At 45.9% G+C, this 18422-nt stretch overlaps 3 protein-coding genes across 3 annotated transcripts; all 3 read right to left on the reverse strand.

Annotated features, from left to right (window-relative positions):
• Window positions 1-3734: 3734 nt before the first annotated feature.
• LOC112878891 (lectin-like) lies at window positions 3735-4579 on the reverse strand. Its single transcript, XM_025943147.1, has one exon. It carries the CDS (start codon window positions 4546-4548, stop codon window positions 3901-3903), a length of 648 nt encoding a protein of 215 aa, XP_025798932.1. The 5' UTR covers window positions 4549-4579; the 3' UTR covers window positions 3735-3900.
• Window positions 4580-6988: 2409 nt separating this feature from the next.
• Window positions 6989-9233, reverse strand: LOC112893718 (nuclear ribonuclease Z). The gene is made up of 6 exons (XM_025961183.1): window positions 8690-9233; window positions 8483-8578; window positions 8257-8370; window positions 7998-8066; window positions 7820-7894; window positions 6989-7395 (listed from the first exon to the last, which is right to left on the reverse strand). Exons 1-6 carry the CDS (start codon window positions 9185-9187, stop codon window positions 7321-7323), a joined length of 927 nt encoding a protein of 308 aa, XP_025816968.1. The 5' UTR covers window positions 9188-9233; the 3' UTR covers window positions 6989-7320.
• Window positions 9234-10685: 1452 nt separating this feature from the next.
• On the reverse strand, window positions 10686-13919 carry LOC112885963. Its single transcript, XM_025951689.1, has 2 exons — window positions 12875-13919; window positions 10686-11005 (listed from the first exon to the last, which is right to left on the reverse strand). Exons 1-2 carry the CDS (start codon window positions 13753-13755, stop codon window positions 10990-10992), a joined length of 897 nt encoding a protein of 298 aa, XP_025807474.1. The 5' UTR covers window positions 13756-13919; the 3' UTR covers window positions 10686-10989.
• Window positions 13920-18422: the final 4503 nt, after the last annotated feature.

Consider the following 18422-nt stretch of genomic DNA (forward strand, 5'->3'; position numbering starts at 1 on the left):
ATGCCCGGTGACTTGGTAATGTTGGCAATATGAACCAACTTCCTTAATGAAGCTTGTCTTGATCTCCGGAGAAGGAGTTGTAGCCATGTTTGGCTTCGGAAATGAACCAAGACCTCTCTTTCCATAGTCATGGGCATTGTTGAAGAGAATTTCCTTATGGATGTATTCTCCTCTTGAGAGTTTCTCCACACTACTCTTGAGGCTTGCCACTTGATCCATCAATTCCTTTTCCCTAGAAGGAGCAAGCTTGGGTACGACATTAGTGGCATATGCATCAATGAGTAGGTCATCACATGAAGTAGAAGCATTGACCTTTTCATGAGCAAATTTCTCAAAACTTGGGTCAATAACTTCATAAGCAAATTTAAGTTCTTGATACTTGTGAGCCAACTCTCTATGCTCTTGTTTGAGCTTTTTGTGGCTTTCTTCAACTTGCTTAGTAAGTACAAGTGACTCATTGTGCTTTTTGAGCAAGTCATTGTACTTACCAAGTAAGTCGGAGTGGGCAAGCTCTAACTTGGCATGAGTGCTCTCAAGAATCTTGACTTTGCCCTTTTCCCTCTTTATGACGGATGTATACTCATTGATGAGGTTAGTGAATTCATTAGGATCAAGCTCTTCATCACTATCATCTTCACTATCTACCTCACATACCTTGGTGTTACCTTTTGCCATGAGGCACATAGGAGGCGGAGGTAGTGGTGGTTCTTCATTGGTGAGGGCGATGGTGACAATGTCTTCTTCATCACTTGAGTCTTCGCTTGATGAGACATCGGTCACCCACACTTGTTTTTCCACCAAGAAACTTTTCTTGGTGTGCCCTTTCTTCTTTGGGAATAGCTTGGTGTTCTTGTCATGGGTCTTCTTCTTCCCAAATCTCTTATTTTTGCTCTTCCTTTCCTCTTCTTCATCATCGCTTGAATCATGGCGATGTTTGCTCTTATTGTCCTTGTTTCTTTTATCCGGCTTGGGGCAATTTGGACGGATGTGACCTTTTTCTCCACAATTGTAACAAATCTTGTTCTTGACATCCATTGGCCGGAACATTCCCTTTTTGGAGTCAAAGTTGAAACCCTTCTTGTTGATCTTTTCATTTAGGCGTGTGAACTTTCTCATCATGAAAACAAGTTCTCCATCATCTTCAACATCGGACGAGCTTTCATGATGATCATCTTCTTCATTGCTTGAGCTTGAATCTTGCTTGATCATCTTGAGCTTGCGGGATTTGTTTGTCTTGGTCTTTAGAGCAATTGATTTGCTTGAAGTTGTCTCTTCGGATATACCAAGAATGCTCATTTCATGAGCGCGAATTTCCCCCACAAGTTCTCCTACTTCCATTGTGTCAAGATCCTCCTTTTGAAGCATAGCATTAATGATGTTATACTTGGGCTTCGGGAGGAGCATGAGAATCTTGCGGTTGATGGATGCACTGTCAATTTTAGATATTTCAAATGCATTAATGTCCTTGATAATGACATTCAAGCGAGAATACATATCATTGCAATTTTCATGAGCTAGCATTCTAAAAGAATCATACTTAGCTCTAAACAAGTGATATTTTTGCTCATGAACTTTAGTGGAACCTTCATGAATTTCAATGAGCTCCTTCCAAATATCACTCGCTAAGTCCATGCCATTAACTCTAGCAAAGACTTCCTCACTAATAGCTTCGAAAATTGCAATTATAGCTTTAGCATTCCATTTTAATTGTTTCGGGTTGGGAGTTCCGGTGAACCCGACTTTAGTTGCCGACCACACTTCGGGGGCAATCGCATCAAGGTATGCGGCCATGCAAACTTTCCAATAAGCAAAGTTCTTGCCCTCGAAGTGAGGCGGCGAACCACCCATCTTAGCCATAGCTCTAGGCGGTGAAGCCTAATGATCCAAATGAGCAACGAGGTTCTGATACCAATTGAAAGGATCGATGGACCAAGAGGGGGGGTGAATTGGGCCTTTTTCAATTTCTAAGACAAGATAAAGCAATCTTAACCTATGCAAAACTAGAAAAGCACCAATTCACCAACTGGGTAACTAAACTACCTACGCAAGCTAGGAAAGATAAAAAGAGGTAAGCCTAGCAAGGTAGAGCAGAGTAATGATCTCTAAATCAAGCACATGAATAAATTGCATGAAAGATAATGCTTGAATAAGTAAAGTGGACAAGGGACAACCGGATTTTTTTTCCGTGGTATCGATGTGTTGGCACACACCCCTAATCCACGTTGTGACACTCACAAAGAGTATTGTTACCTCCCAAGTCACCAAGACGAGGGCGCTCACTAAGAGTCTCCGTTCACCATCCCGGTGCGGTGGAGATCAAGCCACGTACAATTTTCTTCTCCGGGCTTCCACAATCCTTGGCAAGCTCCACGAGAATCACCTCGATCACCAAGATCGCCTAGGTGATGCCAATCACCAAGAGTAACAAGCTAAGGCTTTCACTTGAGTAAGAACCGATCACAAAGAACGGATGCACACAAGTTTCTCTCTACTCAAGTCCTTAATCTTGCTTCTTGAAAGATTGAATGAACAAGTGTGTGAAATGATGAAGCTCAAGGTGGCTCTTGACTATAGTATGAGTGTTTGGATGTTGCCTGGTGTCAAGAGTAGTAAAATGACCCATTGGAGGAGTATATATAGGCAGCTCACACGAATAGAGCCGTTGGAGAAAAAGCTGCCACAAAACTGCGTAGCGCCAGTTAATCCGACGTCCCTCCAATAGTCATCGTCGGTTTAACCGGTGAATGTAAACTACCCCTTCTGAAAACTAGCCGTTACAGCTTGGGCAGATTAACCGTCGTATCATCGGTTTAACCGGTGAGTGTAGTCATCCATTGATCAACTGAAAAACCAAGTCTCTGGACAACTGCACCGACGTCCAATTTCAAATATCATCGGTTTAATCGGTGTATTGACTTGTCCAGACTCTGCTGACCTCGTTTAACCGACGTATAGAAAAGTTGAGGCGTCGGTTAAACCGGTGTTAAGGATTTTCCTGATTTTGCTTTTTCTGACTTGAGTCTTGAATGAAATCCAATTATTCTTGAGATATGAGTTGAGAACCACTTATTTGAGCTTCTAGAAACCTGAGTGACCATTGTGTGCATCCATTTTCAAATGATCATGTCCATGCTCAAGTTACTTGGCCTAAACCCCTCTTAATAGTGCGATCACTGCAAAACTATAAAACCTATACTAACCTAAGTGTCCTTCTCAACCTTATGACACTTAGGACTAGAAAGATCCTTAGTCTTGACATATTATTGAGTTGAGTGCCGAGATCGCGTTTTTGAATAAAGTGAATTAGGGGCCTCTTTTGACATATGACCAAATGAGCGATAATGATTTATTAAACTGCACAATCTCATTAGTCACAATAATGGTTGTCATTAATCACCGAAACATACCTTGAGGGCCTAGATGCTTACAGATGTTTCTGATTTTTGTGAGAATTTCTTAGATTTTTAAGTGTCCACGTAGGATCCTAGGTGGCTTCATGTGGAGGCTTCAAAAGAAACCTCCAATTGGTTCGAATTGGTAATAGTAAGATTGTTGTTGCTCCTATGATCCTGTCCTTACAATTTTTCCAAATTCCTGAAATTGTACTCAGTGGACATCGATCTCATATTTCTTCCCATGAGGAGGTTAGTGCCTTTAGGTGCTACTTGGCTGGGTGGTTTAACCTACTATGGAATTGGAAGTTTGGAACATCACATGTTTTCCTCAAAGGACACAAGCTTTTATTCATAATTCATATACATCATAGCAAGGACATATGTGTGCTCCCCAACAATATCCACGCATATGCATGCCACCGTGTGCATAGATATACATATGCATTGTTGCCTTGTTGGATGAATTTATTTGAACGCACACAAGCCATGCCATAAGGCGCAGGGACTACTGCGGCAAAGACGCCTTGGTTCCAGCAGCAGAAGCCGTCCGGTTGAGGAGGTCTCCCACGGCACGGGCCGCATCGCCGCCGCCGGCGTCGACGCACGGGCCGCTCTGGCATCCGGCGCCGCAGTACTCGCCGCCGATGCCGCAGTACCCGAGCCGGCCGCAGCAGTAGCCGTTGGTGCAGCCGTCGCCGCCGGCCTGCCACCCGCAGCGCTGCTCGCAGCACGCGCCGCTCTGGCAGCCGTCGCCGCAGAACTCGACGCCGAGGCCGCAGCGCCCGTATGGGCCGCAGCAGAGGTTGCCGGGGCAGGCCCGCCCGCCGGCGACGCCGCCGCACGTGGCGTTGGCGGCGCCGCCGCTTCCGGCGCCGCAGTACTCGAGGCCGAGGCCGCAGACGCCGCGCGCGCTGCAGCAGAGGTTGCCGGGGCACGCGGCCTGCGCGCCGCACCGGAGGCTCGGGCAGCAGGCGCCGCTCTGGCACCCGGCGCCGCAGTAGTCGGCGCCCAGCCCGCAGAGGCCCGACCGGCTGCAGCAGAGGTTGTGCGGGCACAGCATGCCCCCCGCGTGCTGCCCGCACAGCTGCGCCGAGGCGGCCGCCATTACCGCGCAGGCGACGGCGAGCGCGGCCAGGGCTGCGTGATCCCCCATATGGCTCCTCGATCTGCTGGTTGAGTGGACGAACTGGTGGTAGCTTGTAGTATCTCTAGCGGTGAGGAGGTCCCTTTTATGTGCAAATGTTAAGGCCGTTCAATCAATCATAGAGCTGGCGATTTTCAGATTGCACATCGGGGGTGCTCCCTGAGTGCTGACATGCTTGCATTGGATGCTCCTGACCTCGGACGTGCGGACCATCTGATGTTCCTTATGAGTTGGGACAAGTCATCAGAAGTGCGTACGGTGCCTCGGTTTCTGTGTGCACGGTCGTGCTCGCGATGATTGATGCGGTCGTATTTTCTTCGTAGGAGCTGTTTGGTTGGCAATGCATAAAGATTAGATCTGCATTTTTAGGGTGCGGTTCGTTTCCTAGGGTTTAAAATTTAGATCCGTCACATCAAAAAGAATTTTATCATTTAGAAATATTAAATAAAATCTAATTACAAAACTAATTGCAGAATCTCAAGGCTAGTTCGCGAGACGAATCTAATGAGATATATTAGTCCATGATTAGCGGATGATTATTGTAGTATCACTGTAGTAAATTATGGATTAATTAGGCTCATTAAATTTGTCTCGCGAATCAGCACCCACCTGTGCAAAAAGTTTTATAATTAGACTTTATTTAATACTTCTAAATAACAAGATTCTCTTTGATATGACGGGTCTAAATTTTAGAGGGTAGGAAACGAACACACCCTTAGTCTATTTTTAGGATTTGGAGAACTAAATAGATGGTTTAAAAGTGCATGCGTAAACTTTAGATCTTACTACACCACCATCACCATTAGCTCCTTCTAGATATGCTAAAAGATAAGATCTAAAAGTGGTCTATGGTGGGCAAAAGACACACGGACCCTTCCACCCAGCTCCCTCTCTCTTTACCTACCCGCCATAATTAGAGGTAAAAGATATCTTTTCAATATTCTGATCTAAACTTTAGACCTTGGAACCAAACAGCAAAGGTTATAAACTTTAGCCTTTTATTTGAGAGGCTAAACTTTAGCCTAAGATATCAAACAAGGCCTACATGAGCACAGGTGAGATGATGGGTTCATTACATTTTTATACAATTGTCCTCTACGATTCGTCATTATTTGATTATGCATTGTAGAGATCAGGAGATACAAGTGAGAGCACAGATCAAACGTTAATTATATCCATTCTTCTAAGATGCAACCAATGCTGTATATAGCATGCGCAAAGCTGCCGCTATGACCACTGCAGTACAAAATAGTGCGCTATAGCGGGTTATAGCAGCGCTAATAACGGTTTGAAAGGGTGAAAGCTATCTCGTCTCTTGGACCACAATTACAGGAAATGGTGAAATAATGTGCTTTTCTTTTTGAAAGAACAATGTAGTTTTTGGCTAGCGCTGTAAAAAAAAATCCGATATTGCTATCACCCGGGCCACTGAAGGAATGGAATTCAGGTGGGGGATTCTATCCCCTTCCGTACCCATCAAAACGTAAATGAACTATATAAAAACCTCTATGCTCATTTCAACCAGGGGCTTCAGTGGAACCAATCCTGTTTACGCCTCAAAACTTCATGATCCTCTTCAGGTTTACAGGCAACCTGTAAAGACTCCATACAAGCTCTTCCCAAAAGTTGGCAGCTCAAGTGCTATTTGCTAGCTATCTTCCCAGATCTGACTGAAGCAGTGCGCATCAGAATCACAGAGAGTTTGGACATCAGTTAATTCTTAGACTTCAGGCTGGTTGTAAGTCACCTCAGGGGTAAAGCAGCGTTGTGAAGACAAATCGGTGACTGGTTCTGTGATCCATGCCATTCATCAACTTTGCTGATTCTGTTGCACCTATCTTCGATTCATATTGGTCGTCTGTTTCATGAGGAAGCTCATTTGCAAGCCAAGCTATGATAGTTATGTCATTTCTAGTCTGGTGTGGTTGGATGTAGTGCCCTCAGTCAGACTCCAGTAACCCACTATATGGGGTGACCTTTTTTTGGCTTATATAAAGGGTCTGGAGGTTGGAACTAATGCACCTAGCAATTTCACGTTGTTATATCGTATCTGTACATTTTTCTTAAAATTATTTATTAATGCCATAAAGTTGCTACATTTTATAAATATATCAGAAAAGAATGGTGGTCAAGGATATGTAAACTACTCTGTTCATCTGTTGATCTCTACAGCACACATTATTCCTGTGAGAACCTTGCAGTTCTTATGAGAAGGTCAGGAAAGGAGTGAAAGCATGTTGATCTGTGTTTATTACAATGAGGGGGCACGAACATGCTAGTAGGAATGGATGCAGGTACTTAGCAAACTATTTTCCTTTTTTTTCTCTTACATGGAAATTTTGTACAGTAGTAGTATCGCCTATATCTTCAGATGAACTAGGGATTGTTTCTATGATTCTATCCCAGCAGTAATATTTATATGAATCTGTAGAACGTTAACCATTGTTATTGTCGAAATTCACATAGTATTCATGTAATATAAATTGTTATGTTCAGAAAGAAGCAAACTGATTCTGAAGAAAAAAGAAATAAAGTAAATGCTGCTAACATGGTTGTTCCACATTTCACTATTCCATTGTTCCAACATCATGTGAGTGAAACAAGCATTGACTACTGAAAACAGAAGATTCCTCACAAATCTTCAGATGATTGCTGCAGCAGCATCAGAGTACACATAGCAAAAAAATTTCTGGTGAAGATACCCATGCAATCCAATTTGGAAAACTTCATTGCTGATCCCATCCAGAAAATTTCATTGCGGATTTGTCAGTTCATGTTTCTTTAGAAGCCTTCCTTCAATGCATAAATTCTGTTTCGGAAAGACTCTGGTAATCTGATTATTGCTGCATCAATTTCCTGCAAATAGAAGCAGACACATCTCATGAGATTTAATTTCAGTCAAAGAAAGTCTTCATAGAAGCGCCATAGAATAAATGGCTTAGCCGCAAAGAATGTGAAACAAATAGGCTAAATTTCCAAGAGAATAAAATAACAGCAAGAAAATTAATATGTATTTTTATCATCAGAAGTACAATTTTAGAGTAGAAAAAGAGACGTGCATGTTGGTGGCACTGATTAGAACAAAAGCTTGGAGGTGAAGCTCATTAGAACAGAAACATGGATAGCCATGTGGAAACAAAGCATCTTAAATATGAATGGGGTTAGGATATACGTAATAGGCAAATAGTAATCAAAATGGAGTTGAATAACAGAGAAAAAATGAAGCTGGCCATGGCATTTCAGTAGATAGAACTGAAACAATGGTTAGATGTCAACCCACCTCTGTAGTATAACGAGCAGAAAAGTGAATGAGTAGAATAGCTTTGTTTCCAAGCTTGTCAGACTGGCTCGCTATCTGCTTTGCCAAAAATAAACTTCACCATAAACACTAGTATTTGACATTTTGGAAGTTGAACAAGCGAGTTTGGAATATCCCAAATAACAGCTTAACAAAATACCTCAAATAAGTGTGTGTGCCCATATTCTCTTGCATGCTCAACCGGAATGGAGTCATCTAGAAAAGTACTCTGAAATTCAGAGGACACATTTCACTATCAAAATCATACAGGGGAACCACTACAGAAAATAAAACATTGAGAAGTGGAAATGGAACCGTGTTCCTAAGTAAGGTTGCTTGTTGCTGTTAATGCCATAAAAAATGGTCACATGTTTCAAACTGAGAGCTTAGCTGTAAAGCGACAAGTAATAACGAAATACCTCCACAACAAGAATTTTTGCTGCCAACACGTCTGCATTATCTGGATCAAGAATAAAATCTGACGTTGTATCTCCCGTGAAAGCAATTTCAGGGGTGGACACCGTATTCGTGACCTGCAAATTACAAATTGGTGAATGTTGAGGAGGGCGTATAAGCACATACAACATCAACATTCTACTAGACTGCGCTTGAATTTAAACTCCAGAGCCACCAAGACAGACAGACCTCCACACCTGATAACTTGAGCCGCTTGATCTCGCTCCCCGGGAGGCCAATGAAATCCTGCTTGAGCTTCTGCTTCACCGAGTATATCACATACCCCTGCATTCACACCCCGATCCAAGCATTGCAAGATTATATATAACAGGTCAATTGAGCACATGTGCCTCCAAGATTCCAATGAGTGACATGAACCGAAGCAATTCGCCTCACCTGGCTGGGTATGACGTGGCAGGTCCTGAAAGCCCTGACCTTGAGGTCCCTCCTGAACTCGTACTCCTCCCCGACCTCGAGGGGGACCAGGTTGTGCTTGAGCTCGGACTGGTCTATAGCGCGGTGCACCTCGAAGAGCCGCTCCACGAGGTCCCGGAGGCACGCCGGGACGAAGATGGTGGGCGGGCGCAGCCTGAAGAGCCCCCGCGTGGCCACGTACATGGGGAGCCCCCCGATGTGGTCGAGGTGCCCGTGGGAGATGAAGAGGAACTCCTGCGAGACGGCGCGCTGCGGGCACCGGCCGATGTCGAAGGCTAGGCTCAGCGTGGGGAAGATGACGCAGGTCTCTTGGCCGCCGATGGAGACGCCCTCCACGGGGTACCCCTCGATCTCCTGCCGGTGCTTCGCCTTCGGCCTCGAAGGCGGCGCCGAGGCGGGAGGAAGTGGAGAGGCTGCGGTGGACGCAGACTCCGCCGCGGACTCGCTGACCTTCGCCATTCCGCCGCCGCCGCCGCCGCCGAGAGGGATCTGGCCCTGGGCCGATCTTCTGCTAAATGTCCACCTTCTGGAATGGATACACTGCTCTTTGCTGGGCCTGGCAAGTCCGCTTGGGTTGAACCCTGTTTGCTCGGCCAGCCCACGGCCCGACTTCTTTTGAGATTGAGCTGAACCAAGCCTCATCTCGGGTCTGGAATTCAACTACCTCGGGCCTGTATCTCAGAAAAAAAAAAGTACCTCGGGCCTGAATGGCTCTGCTGGAAAACTGGTACAGACTGATATTCCCTCCGTTTGGAATCTTTTGATTTTGTTCATGAAGGTCGAGTGTCTGTATTAATTGTGGATGCTGATAGTTATAGTTTAGCTAGAAGGAAGTTGTATCAGTTGTGAGTTAGGAAGATAAATGTGGCTGTTATCACCGTCTGTATCCCTGAACAATCAATAAGGGGGTGACTTCCTCAAAAAGGAAAAAACTGATATCCGTTTGATATTTTGTTGGAGAATTAATCAGTAATTTCGTATAATGCAAATACGATGGTATTAAATTTGTATGATGATATTATTCTTGCGTCTTAACAATACTAAATAAGCCTTATAAAAAAAACGGAGGGACTACTGTTTGTTTTTCCACGGTGAAATACTGGTATTTGTGATTCAAACATCTTGAATCGATAAGAAGGTTGCATAATGTATTTGTAGGAATTCTATGCTCTCTAAAAGATTAAAAAAATACTGATTCTGCCTTTGGGGAGAGGGACTGTCGAGAAAAAATGCAAGGTATTAGAGCCCCTTTGGTAGGGCTTAGAAAACGGCTCTAAGACCGGCTCCAGCTGAAGCTCTACCAAATAGGTAGTTTTGGAGCAGCTCCATGCAAGAAGGCAATGGTGAAGCCCAAAACGGTTTCCACTATGGTGGTGGAGTCACAAAATGTAACTCCAACCGGCTCCTCCTCTTCAATCTATTCATGAAAAGCAGGGTGAAGCTGTTTTACCAAATATTTTCCAAAACGGCTTCAACTCCATTAAAGAAGCCGCTCCACCAAAGAAGCCGGAGCCGGAGCTATTTTTGAAGGACTGGAGTCTTGCCAAACAGGCTCTTACTCTCTTCTCTAACTTTTGCCACTATCTACACCCGCAGTTAGTGGTCAGGGCTAGAGAAGCTGCGAGCCTGTGACACTTAGAACCCGTTTGGTTCCGGCTCCTCTGTTTTTCACTGGAAACGGCTCCTCGTACAAAATATTTGGTAGGGCTCCTCTGGGAGAGCCGCAGCTAGAGATGGGTAGAAGCTTGCCAAACGGGACCTAAGAGATCAATAATGGGTGTGGAGCAGTGTAGGACGCCGTCGGCCACGAGTGGTAGGCGGTGGGCAAATGTCATTTCCAATCTATTTCTAATTCCAAATTCTAGGTAGAAAACTAAAAATTTGCTCAAATTTCATATCAGAATCGGCATATCGGTTACCAGCTAAAAAGAATGGAGGAGCAACTGTAAGCGGCAGCTGAGAAGAACACACACCCATCGTCCATTCCATTCCTGCTATGTATGCACCACACAATCAAAAGAATTGGGAGCTGGGAGTGTAATATACAGTTACAAACTCAGTTTCTTTAGCTTTTACTAAAATGCTTCAGGGTCTCCAGACCATCCACATATGTATTCAGAACCAATCAAGTTGGGAGCAAACCAACCAATCTTGTCGGCGAAACACGCGGATAATTTACGGCGTCTGCAGCTTCGGCGCCTCCGGTAGCAGCTCGACGTGGTCTCTAAGCAGCTAGGAGCCCTGATGCCCCGGACGTGCCTTCAGTTCAAGCTAAACCTGAAACAATTTCGCCGCGGAAACGTCAGACACTTTCGGTTCCTGAATAAAAAGTTCAGAAATATGCCTCTTGTTTTCTAGCTCACCTATATAGACAGTTCAAACAAACAGGTAAAGTACAACGCTACAGCATTTGCTACGACTCCGGACAAAATCTTGCCTTCTTTTTTAAAAAACAAACAGGTAAATAACACTGTAATTTTCAGATCATCACGTTCAGAAAACCATTTTCACTCAAAATTACTCTCCCATGCTTTGTCTCTGATCATCCAACCTGTAAGGCAGTTTGGGTATCTCGTATTCATAGTACGCACAAGGCAGGACACTGGTCCTCGCTTGCGATCAATAATGCTCCACCCATCTAGGATCCAATGTCCCGATGAAGTTTCCCCATTCGTCCCCCTGGCCTTGTCATTTGCCGGAATTTCGACATCTCTCCGCACACGGGAGCTACGCTGCACCCCTTGCCTGATGATGGTCCAACGAACGCCAACTTGCAAAAAACTTGGCGCAACAAAAGTGGGGCCGGGCAGGTTGGATCGTGAATCTGGGCATTAGTTGCGCCACGCTAACGTGTGTACTGTTCAACATCTTTGCAGCAGTGTACCCACAACATCTGACTGACTATCTGAGCATTCAATTTTCGTTCGGAGAATTTTGTCGTATCATATCCTGGAAGCTAAATTCCTTACTGCTTCCTCCGTCCTGAATTATCAGTTATTCTAGATATAGTATATCTAGGTGCGTAGCAAAACCGATAAATATAAATATAGTGGAGGTAAAATGACTAATAATTTAGGATGAACGCAGTTACCAGACAATTGTCAGCTAGACACCACCTTGCAACGAGAGCAGGTCCCGTTTCAAGATCCCTCGTGGACTTGATGGTCAAGGACTCACGGTGGCGTTTGAAGGGCTCGAAGTTGAACTCAATTGTACAGAAAGGACAAAAGGTAAGTCTAGGATTTGTTTTCTAAGTTTTTCATTTTGTTGGTCAGAGAGAATCGAGAGGGTCGCTTTCGCTGGGAGCGGGGCAGGCAGCCGTCTCCGTTGCGCTCCCTCATCCTCATCTCGTCTTCCGACATCCCACAGTGCAGGCCCCCTGGATCGGCGCGATCTACTGTAGCCGGCGGCATCTCGTGTGGTGGCACGAATTGTCTCAGCCAGAGGCGGGGGGGCCCACGGGACGGCGACACCTCATGGCCGTACCACGCATGCCTTGTCAGCATGCGGCTCGACACCTGGCCTTGGCTAGTGCTCTGCTCCCTCGCTGACCCGCGGAATCTTCCTTTTGAGCTCTAGATGGATGAGCCCCTCATGCCAGCATGTGAGGGCGTGCCCATTTGCATTTGCAAATGCATCTAGTAAGCGGCAAATTTTGCCCGCCTTCCCTTGATGCAAGATCCGCAGAAACTTTCTGTTGTCGTAAAGAATGGAATTTTGGTATCATGTTCTTCGATCACAAGAAGATTTTCGCAAACACGAAGGGCGAAATTTGGACACAGATTCCGTGTTTCTGACTAACATTGTTGTACACTTGTATTTTCGACTAAGAAACTTTTACATTCTGGCGCCGAGTTCCGAAACATTTCATGAAAGGTTTAAAGATTTCCATAGCAAAAGAAGTACTGCGTTCTTACCGGCCAAAATGTCGTTGCACAATTAAGCCTGAGCGCACAAGAAGTTTTTGAATTATGTTCATCAGTGGCACGAGGTTGGATCTCATTCGCAACGTTTCGAATTTGAATTTGCATGCATGCAGAAATGTTGCTAGGAAGATGGTAAATGCGTCACCGACAAAAGCATGCAACTGACGCAGGTAAGTTGATGCGATTATGCCAAGGAGCAGAGCAGAGTGAATGAACTCACCATCTTACTCTGAACAGATACACCTGGCATCTGCTCAGGGGGCCCACCGGGGTCCCGCCGCCGCGCGGCGCCATCACGCCGCCGTCGCAGACCAGCCTGACCGGCACCATGCCGGTGCGCAGCGCCCCGACGCGGACGCCGACGCGGGTGTCCACCACCACCCTGAACGCCTGCTGCCGCCGCCGGTACCGGTCGCGCACCCGCGCCGCGACGGCCTCGTCGACGACCACGCCCCTGGCGGTCGCCACGAACGCCACGGCAGCGACGCTCCGCGGCGCGTGCTCGAACCCGGCGACGGGCGCCCACCCGAGCGCGACGTCCCCGTCGGCGTCGGCCAGCGCGACGCGGCCCTCGCCGGCGCCGTACCGGAACGCGACGCGCTCGTTGGGGTTCCACGACACGGCGCGCGCGCCCACGGTGGCGTCCAGGGCGGGCGCCGCCGAGGAGTTGCCGAGGCGGAGCCGCACGGGGGCCAGCGGCTGCAGGTGGAACGACGGCGGGCGCGGGCGGTAGTAGAGGTACGCGAGGCACGCCGCGGCGAGGGCCAGGCAGAGCGCGAGGAGGGCGAACCCCGCGGCGAGGCAGCACGCGCGGCGGCAGGAGCACCCGCCGCCGCGGCGGTGCTGCTGGCGGTACCGCGCCGGCTTCCGCGCGCCGCCAGCGGGCGGCGGCTGCAGCTGGTGGAGGTACTGGCGCGCCGGCGGCGGCTTGAGCGGGAGTACCTGCGGCGGCGGCGCGAGAGCTGGCTTCTTGAAAGGCGGCGCGGTCCGGGCGCCGGTGGCGGGGGCCGGCGCGGGCGCGGGCCTCGCCGCCGCGGCTGGCCCCTTGGGCGGCGGCCGGGGCGGCTTGGGCTTGGGCGGCAGAGGCGGCTTCTCGGCCATGGCCGGGGACGCGGGCGCGGTAGCTAGGTGCTGTGATGGTACGCGGTGGTGGACCCCGACGGGGAAGATCGCGAGGCCTGGGGTGAGGGTGGGAGTGGGAAGTGATGGTTTGGTGCCTAGCTGCTGACTGATTAGCTGCAGCTGCTACTTATAGCGGCCATGGAGTGGGGCTGATCAGAAGGAATGGCCATGGCCTGGGGGGTTGGTCCGTCATGTACTCAAGGGGCAAGGGGAGGAGGAGCACTGTAGCTGCACGCAGTAGGGGAGGGGGCCCAGTGGCAGTGTCATACCAGAGGCGCCAAAGTTTTACGCCGATCGCACGCGGCCGCAGCCAGCCCAGAGCCGTGGAGCGCTCCTGTGCGGTAGTAGCTGGGACGTAGCTCTCGAGGCGTGTGGGATTAATGCCCCAATCATGTGTAAAGTACGTGCCTGCGAGCGCGGATCGTACAAATTAAAAGGCTGATCATGACGACACTAGCTTTCTCTAATCAGCCCCAAATTAGCAGTGCGTGTGCGCCGAGCGGAGGAGCGCGCTGCCATCGAGCCGGCCTCGAGTGCCGATGGTTAGACGAGGCCGCTGGAACTGTCGATCTGCTCCTTTCGTTTCAAAATTATAGTTTATCTTAGCTTTGTCTTAATTTAAGTATCTTTAAATCCAGTCGGTTTCGCAGAGAACAATATAAACATCTACATTATCATTGAAAATCCGCAATAAAATATATCCTGATAGTGCATTTATTTTAGTATTGTGGATGTTTTTTTAAAAAAATTTCCTACAACCTTGGTCGAAATCATACAAGTTTAATTAGGGACAATGTTAAAGTGGGCTGAAATTTGAAATGCTTCCATACAAGGAGATCTACGACTACGGGACACTTGGTCATTGCACTATATTCCTTCTAGCGCACCTTCTTCCTCACCGGCTATTCTAACTTCCCTTGCATTGTTTTTCTCCTCCCTTTTGATCACTTTTCCCTGCCTGGATCGATCCGGTTCCGATTTCTGATCATCACTTGCTCTGACGGGTGCTGCAGATGCCTTTGCTTTGCTTGCAGCCGTGGCATTCTTCCGATTCAATCCTTACCGGCCTCGCTCCCATTGGATGGTCCACGACTCAAATGATTCTCTGTCACCACGGCACCACAATTGAATGGGCAAATCAAATGTCGAGAAAATACCAGGAAAAGCACCAATAACGTACTTGCATTAAATTTTCTTCTCGACATGCCACATTTCATTTCTCACCATAAAATCCTGTTCCACAAAAAGGCTCAAGCAGAAGCCGCCGCCACCACGCTCTTGTGTCGACATTTATGCTAGAATCAATCATTCTCACTAGGCTGATCATATAGAAGCGCAGCAGAGAAGCCGACGGTTGGGGGGGGGGGGGAGGGGGGGGGGTTTAAGTGAGGGTTTGATGAAATATTGAGGATTTCAATTTTCTTAGCGCAAGAATTTCTATTATTTTCATTTTCATTTTCTTTTGAAGTTTACAATGATCGAATTTGTTGAAGGCCTAAAGTCAGGAACAGACTTGTACTCCGATGGTTAAGCAGTCCAAACCAGCAAACAAAATGCGGACTCCGTGACGTTCTATGGATAATAATTTTAAAATCCATCAAAATTTATTGTTCTATTTTTTGAATTATTTTAACAAGTCATGAATTCCGGAGCAGAGAGTGAAAAGAATGGCAAACTAGAGAGATTGTGATGCTGCGAATGGACCCGGTTGAGAGTTCGGGCCTTTGGGGGAAGGGCGTTGAAGATCAATGACTTCTAGATTACGGCTTGTTTTGTTTTGACTTTTTAAGATATATAAATTTTACAACGCATACAGATACATACATACAGGCCATGTCTATATTTGGAATTGATGGAATAAAGATCAAGAAGGTTAAGAGGTGGTGGGTATACACAATGGTACCGATGGTTCCGGTTCATGGGACCTTTATTCTGTATAAAGAAAGTGGGTTGCTAGGGACAAGGGACACAGCCCACATCGTTTTATCTTCTTTTCGATCTTATAATTGTGCCGGGACAATTGCCTGGAACAAAGTTCATCGACGATGGCTCCGGAGCTCATTGCCTCAAGGATACTTTCGACGTAGTCACGTTTCGAATTTCACTCACTTTTCCCCGTTGCTCCAATCGTCGATCATAAGGATCAGAGGAGATCCCAATCGAAGTGTAGCTAGGTAGACCGTACGTGCGCGTGCGTTTATAATTAACCGGGGCGGGCCTGCCATGCATGTCACAAGGCTTAATTTGGCTAATCACGTATAGCTAATTAATTAATTAGGTGCGTGCCTACTAGCATATGGACCGACGAGACGATCAGCGGTTGGTGCAGTAACATTACATTGTCGGCAAAAGCAAGCAGGCTGCTGCGGGCACAGAAAATCCGAGTGATGCAAGTGTCCGGTAGCCGTCAGTTCAACTGATCGCTGAATGTTAGTTGATGGAGCAAATGAATTCTTTTCTTCTCGAAACAATTTGAATTTTATTTGGCTTGGGACTATCCATGGCATCATGGGCATGTGGAATTTTCCGTTTGAATTCTAAGTGCTTTAGTTAGGTCCTGTTCCTGTTTGGCAGTGCTCCGGTGGATTTTGCGAAATCCTACCCGCTTCCCATTCATTTCACACGGAATCACTTCTCATCGGCTTCCCACCTTGCAGCAGAATCACCCTTTTAGGGAATTCAAAAGCTAGAGCAAAAGCTCTATCAAACTGCCTTAGCTTGTTCGTTTGGGTAGAGAGGCTTATTAGTAATGTCCCTACGTATGCAACTCCTCCTGCGCACACGGAATGTTTTGAAGATTAGTTTCACCACGAAATCAAACAAGCACTGCTAAAAATGATTTGGATGCATTAATTATATCCAGCCGGGCCGGAGCTCTGTGCAAACTGCAGAGGCAGAGAATCCAGAGATGTATACACGCAAATAAAACAAAACGGAGACGAGATAGATGGTGAGATGGATTGGGAACATGGAGCCATGACCCTTTTGGCAGCAACAAGCCAAAGGACTGAAGCCTTTTGTCCTGCCCTCTCAAATCATAGCCACATTCTCCCACATGGGAGTCCGCTCCTTGGCATGGCGACAACGTACGTTGCCTTCGGCTCGAGATCGAGAGAGAGAGAGAGAGAGAGAGAGAGCTCAGGAACGAGGCGACGATGAGTCGATGGCACGCAAGAATCAACCATCATTGTTGTATGCGATGAACCAAGATTGTGGACGTGCCAATTTGGCTCCTGTAACTGCATATTCGTCACACTATATCAGTAAAAAAAATGGTAACATTGTGCCTACCTTTTATCCACGATGAAGGATGGACCGAGACGTGCAATGCACGCTGTTTCCTCCAAATGCTCTATAGGTGGACTCCTTGGATTGCGTACTAGACATAGTAGAGGGGCTTCAGGATGTGTCACGACATGTGTTTGCTCCAAAAGGATCTGTATATTTTTGCTTGGGAAGAATAAGTTTTCTTTGCCTCCCCTTTATTCTTTTTATGATAAAGAATTATTCCTCGGGAAAACAAAAAGGAAGCATCACCGTGGAAAGAATCTAATTTATCTAGCCTACAAGGCCAAAGAAAATACTTGTCCATTGCAAGAGGACGCGCGTGGGACAATTTGGGTTTACGCTACTAAAAGATTTGGAGTTCAATATCATTAGTTCAGACAGACTGAAATTGCATTCTAATGTGAGTGCTGTGCAGGTGATACTTGTGGGCAATTTTGATTTAAGTTGCTTTAATTTTGTGTACGCGCTCACCGCGGTGACATGAAAATGGTACTATTTAATATCAACATCTAAAGTATATTGCGCGCGCAATGAATTAAATTGTTTGTTATGGAACACTGAACTAAATTGACCTCATAATGCCTTTAGAAAAAGGTAAAGTCCAATCTACACCTTTGAACTATTAGAAAAGTCTAATTTTCAACCTTCAACTGTAAAATTGGATAAAAGAGGCCCTTCAACCATCCAAACCAGGCAATTTTAGCCTTTTGGGTGGTTTCAAAGGTGGTTTTATATTTTGCAAAAACTAAAAAAATTCAAGTTTAAACTAAAAAATTCATAAATAATTCATTTTAAATCAAAAAATATGAAACGGGTGCCAACATTTTTTTTAAAAAAATATAACCTATCTATTGGCACTTGACTTGTCCGTTATTCGGATCCAATTTTCCATATTCCTAATATTTGTTTGCTTATAGTTATACCTATTATTTTTAAATAAATAAGATTCAAATAGAGCAATAGTAGATAGGTTATAGTTTTTTAAAAAAATTGGTACTAGTTTCAATTTTTTCTAATTTAAAATGAACTAGTTTTGATTTTTTAGATCTAACCAGAATTTTTAATTTTTTAGAAAAAACACAAAACCATCTTTGAAACCACTCAAAGGGCCAAATTTATCCGGTTACAATAGTTGGATGGCCTTTGTTATCCAGTTTTCTAGTTGAAGGTTGAAAATCGGACTTTTGTGACAGTTTGAGGATATAAACTAGACTTTTCCCTTTAGAAAAATAGGAAAAAATGGCCATTTAAATTTAATTCTTCATCATTATAAGTAAATATATACGTAGCTAGGAATACAGAAACTTGCATTCATTGATTCAGCTATTAAGATTATTGATTTGCCATTGTAACGAAGA

This window comes from Panicum hallii, chromosome 1 (assembly GCF_002211085.1).
Source record: "Panicum hallii strain FIL2 chromosome 1, PHallii_v3.1, whole genome shotgun sequence".
Classification (NCBI taxonomy): Eukaryota; Viridiplantae; Streptophyta; class Magnoliopsida; order Poales; family Poaceae; genus Panicum; species Panicum hallii.

What these genes read in the sequence shown, in the direction of transcription:
- LOC112885963 (XM_025951689.1), bottom strand. Translation starts at nt 13,755, where the DNA reads ATGGCCGAGAAGCCGCCTCTGCCGCCCAAGCCCAAGCCGCCCCGGCCG.
- LOC112893718 (XM_025961183.1), bottom strand. Translation starts at nt 9,187, where the DNA reads ATGGCGAAGGTCAGCGAGTCCGCGGCGGAGTCTGCGTCCACCGCAGCC. An exon ending in GCCACGTCATACCCAGCCAG is followed by an intron (nt 8,579 to 8,689) that starts GTGAGGCGAATT and finishes GTGTGAATGCAG; the next exon opens with GGGTATGTGATATACTCGGT. An exon ending in GGCACACACACTTATTTGAG is followed by an intron (nt 7,895 to 7,997) that starts GTATTTTGTTAA and finishes TTGGCAAAGCAG; the next exon opens with ATAGCGAGCCAGTCTGACAA.
- LOC112878891 (XM_025943147.1), bottom strand. Translation starts at nt 4,548, where the DNA reads ATGGGGGATCACGCAGCCCTGGCCGCGCTCGCCGTCGCCTGCGCGGTA.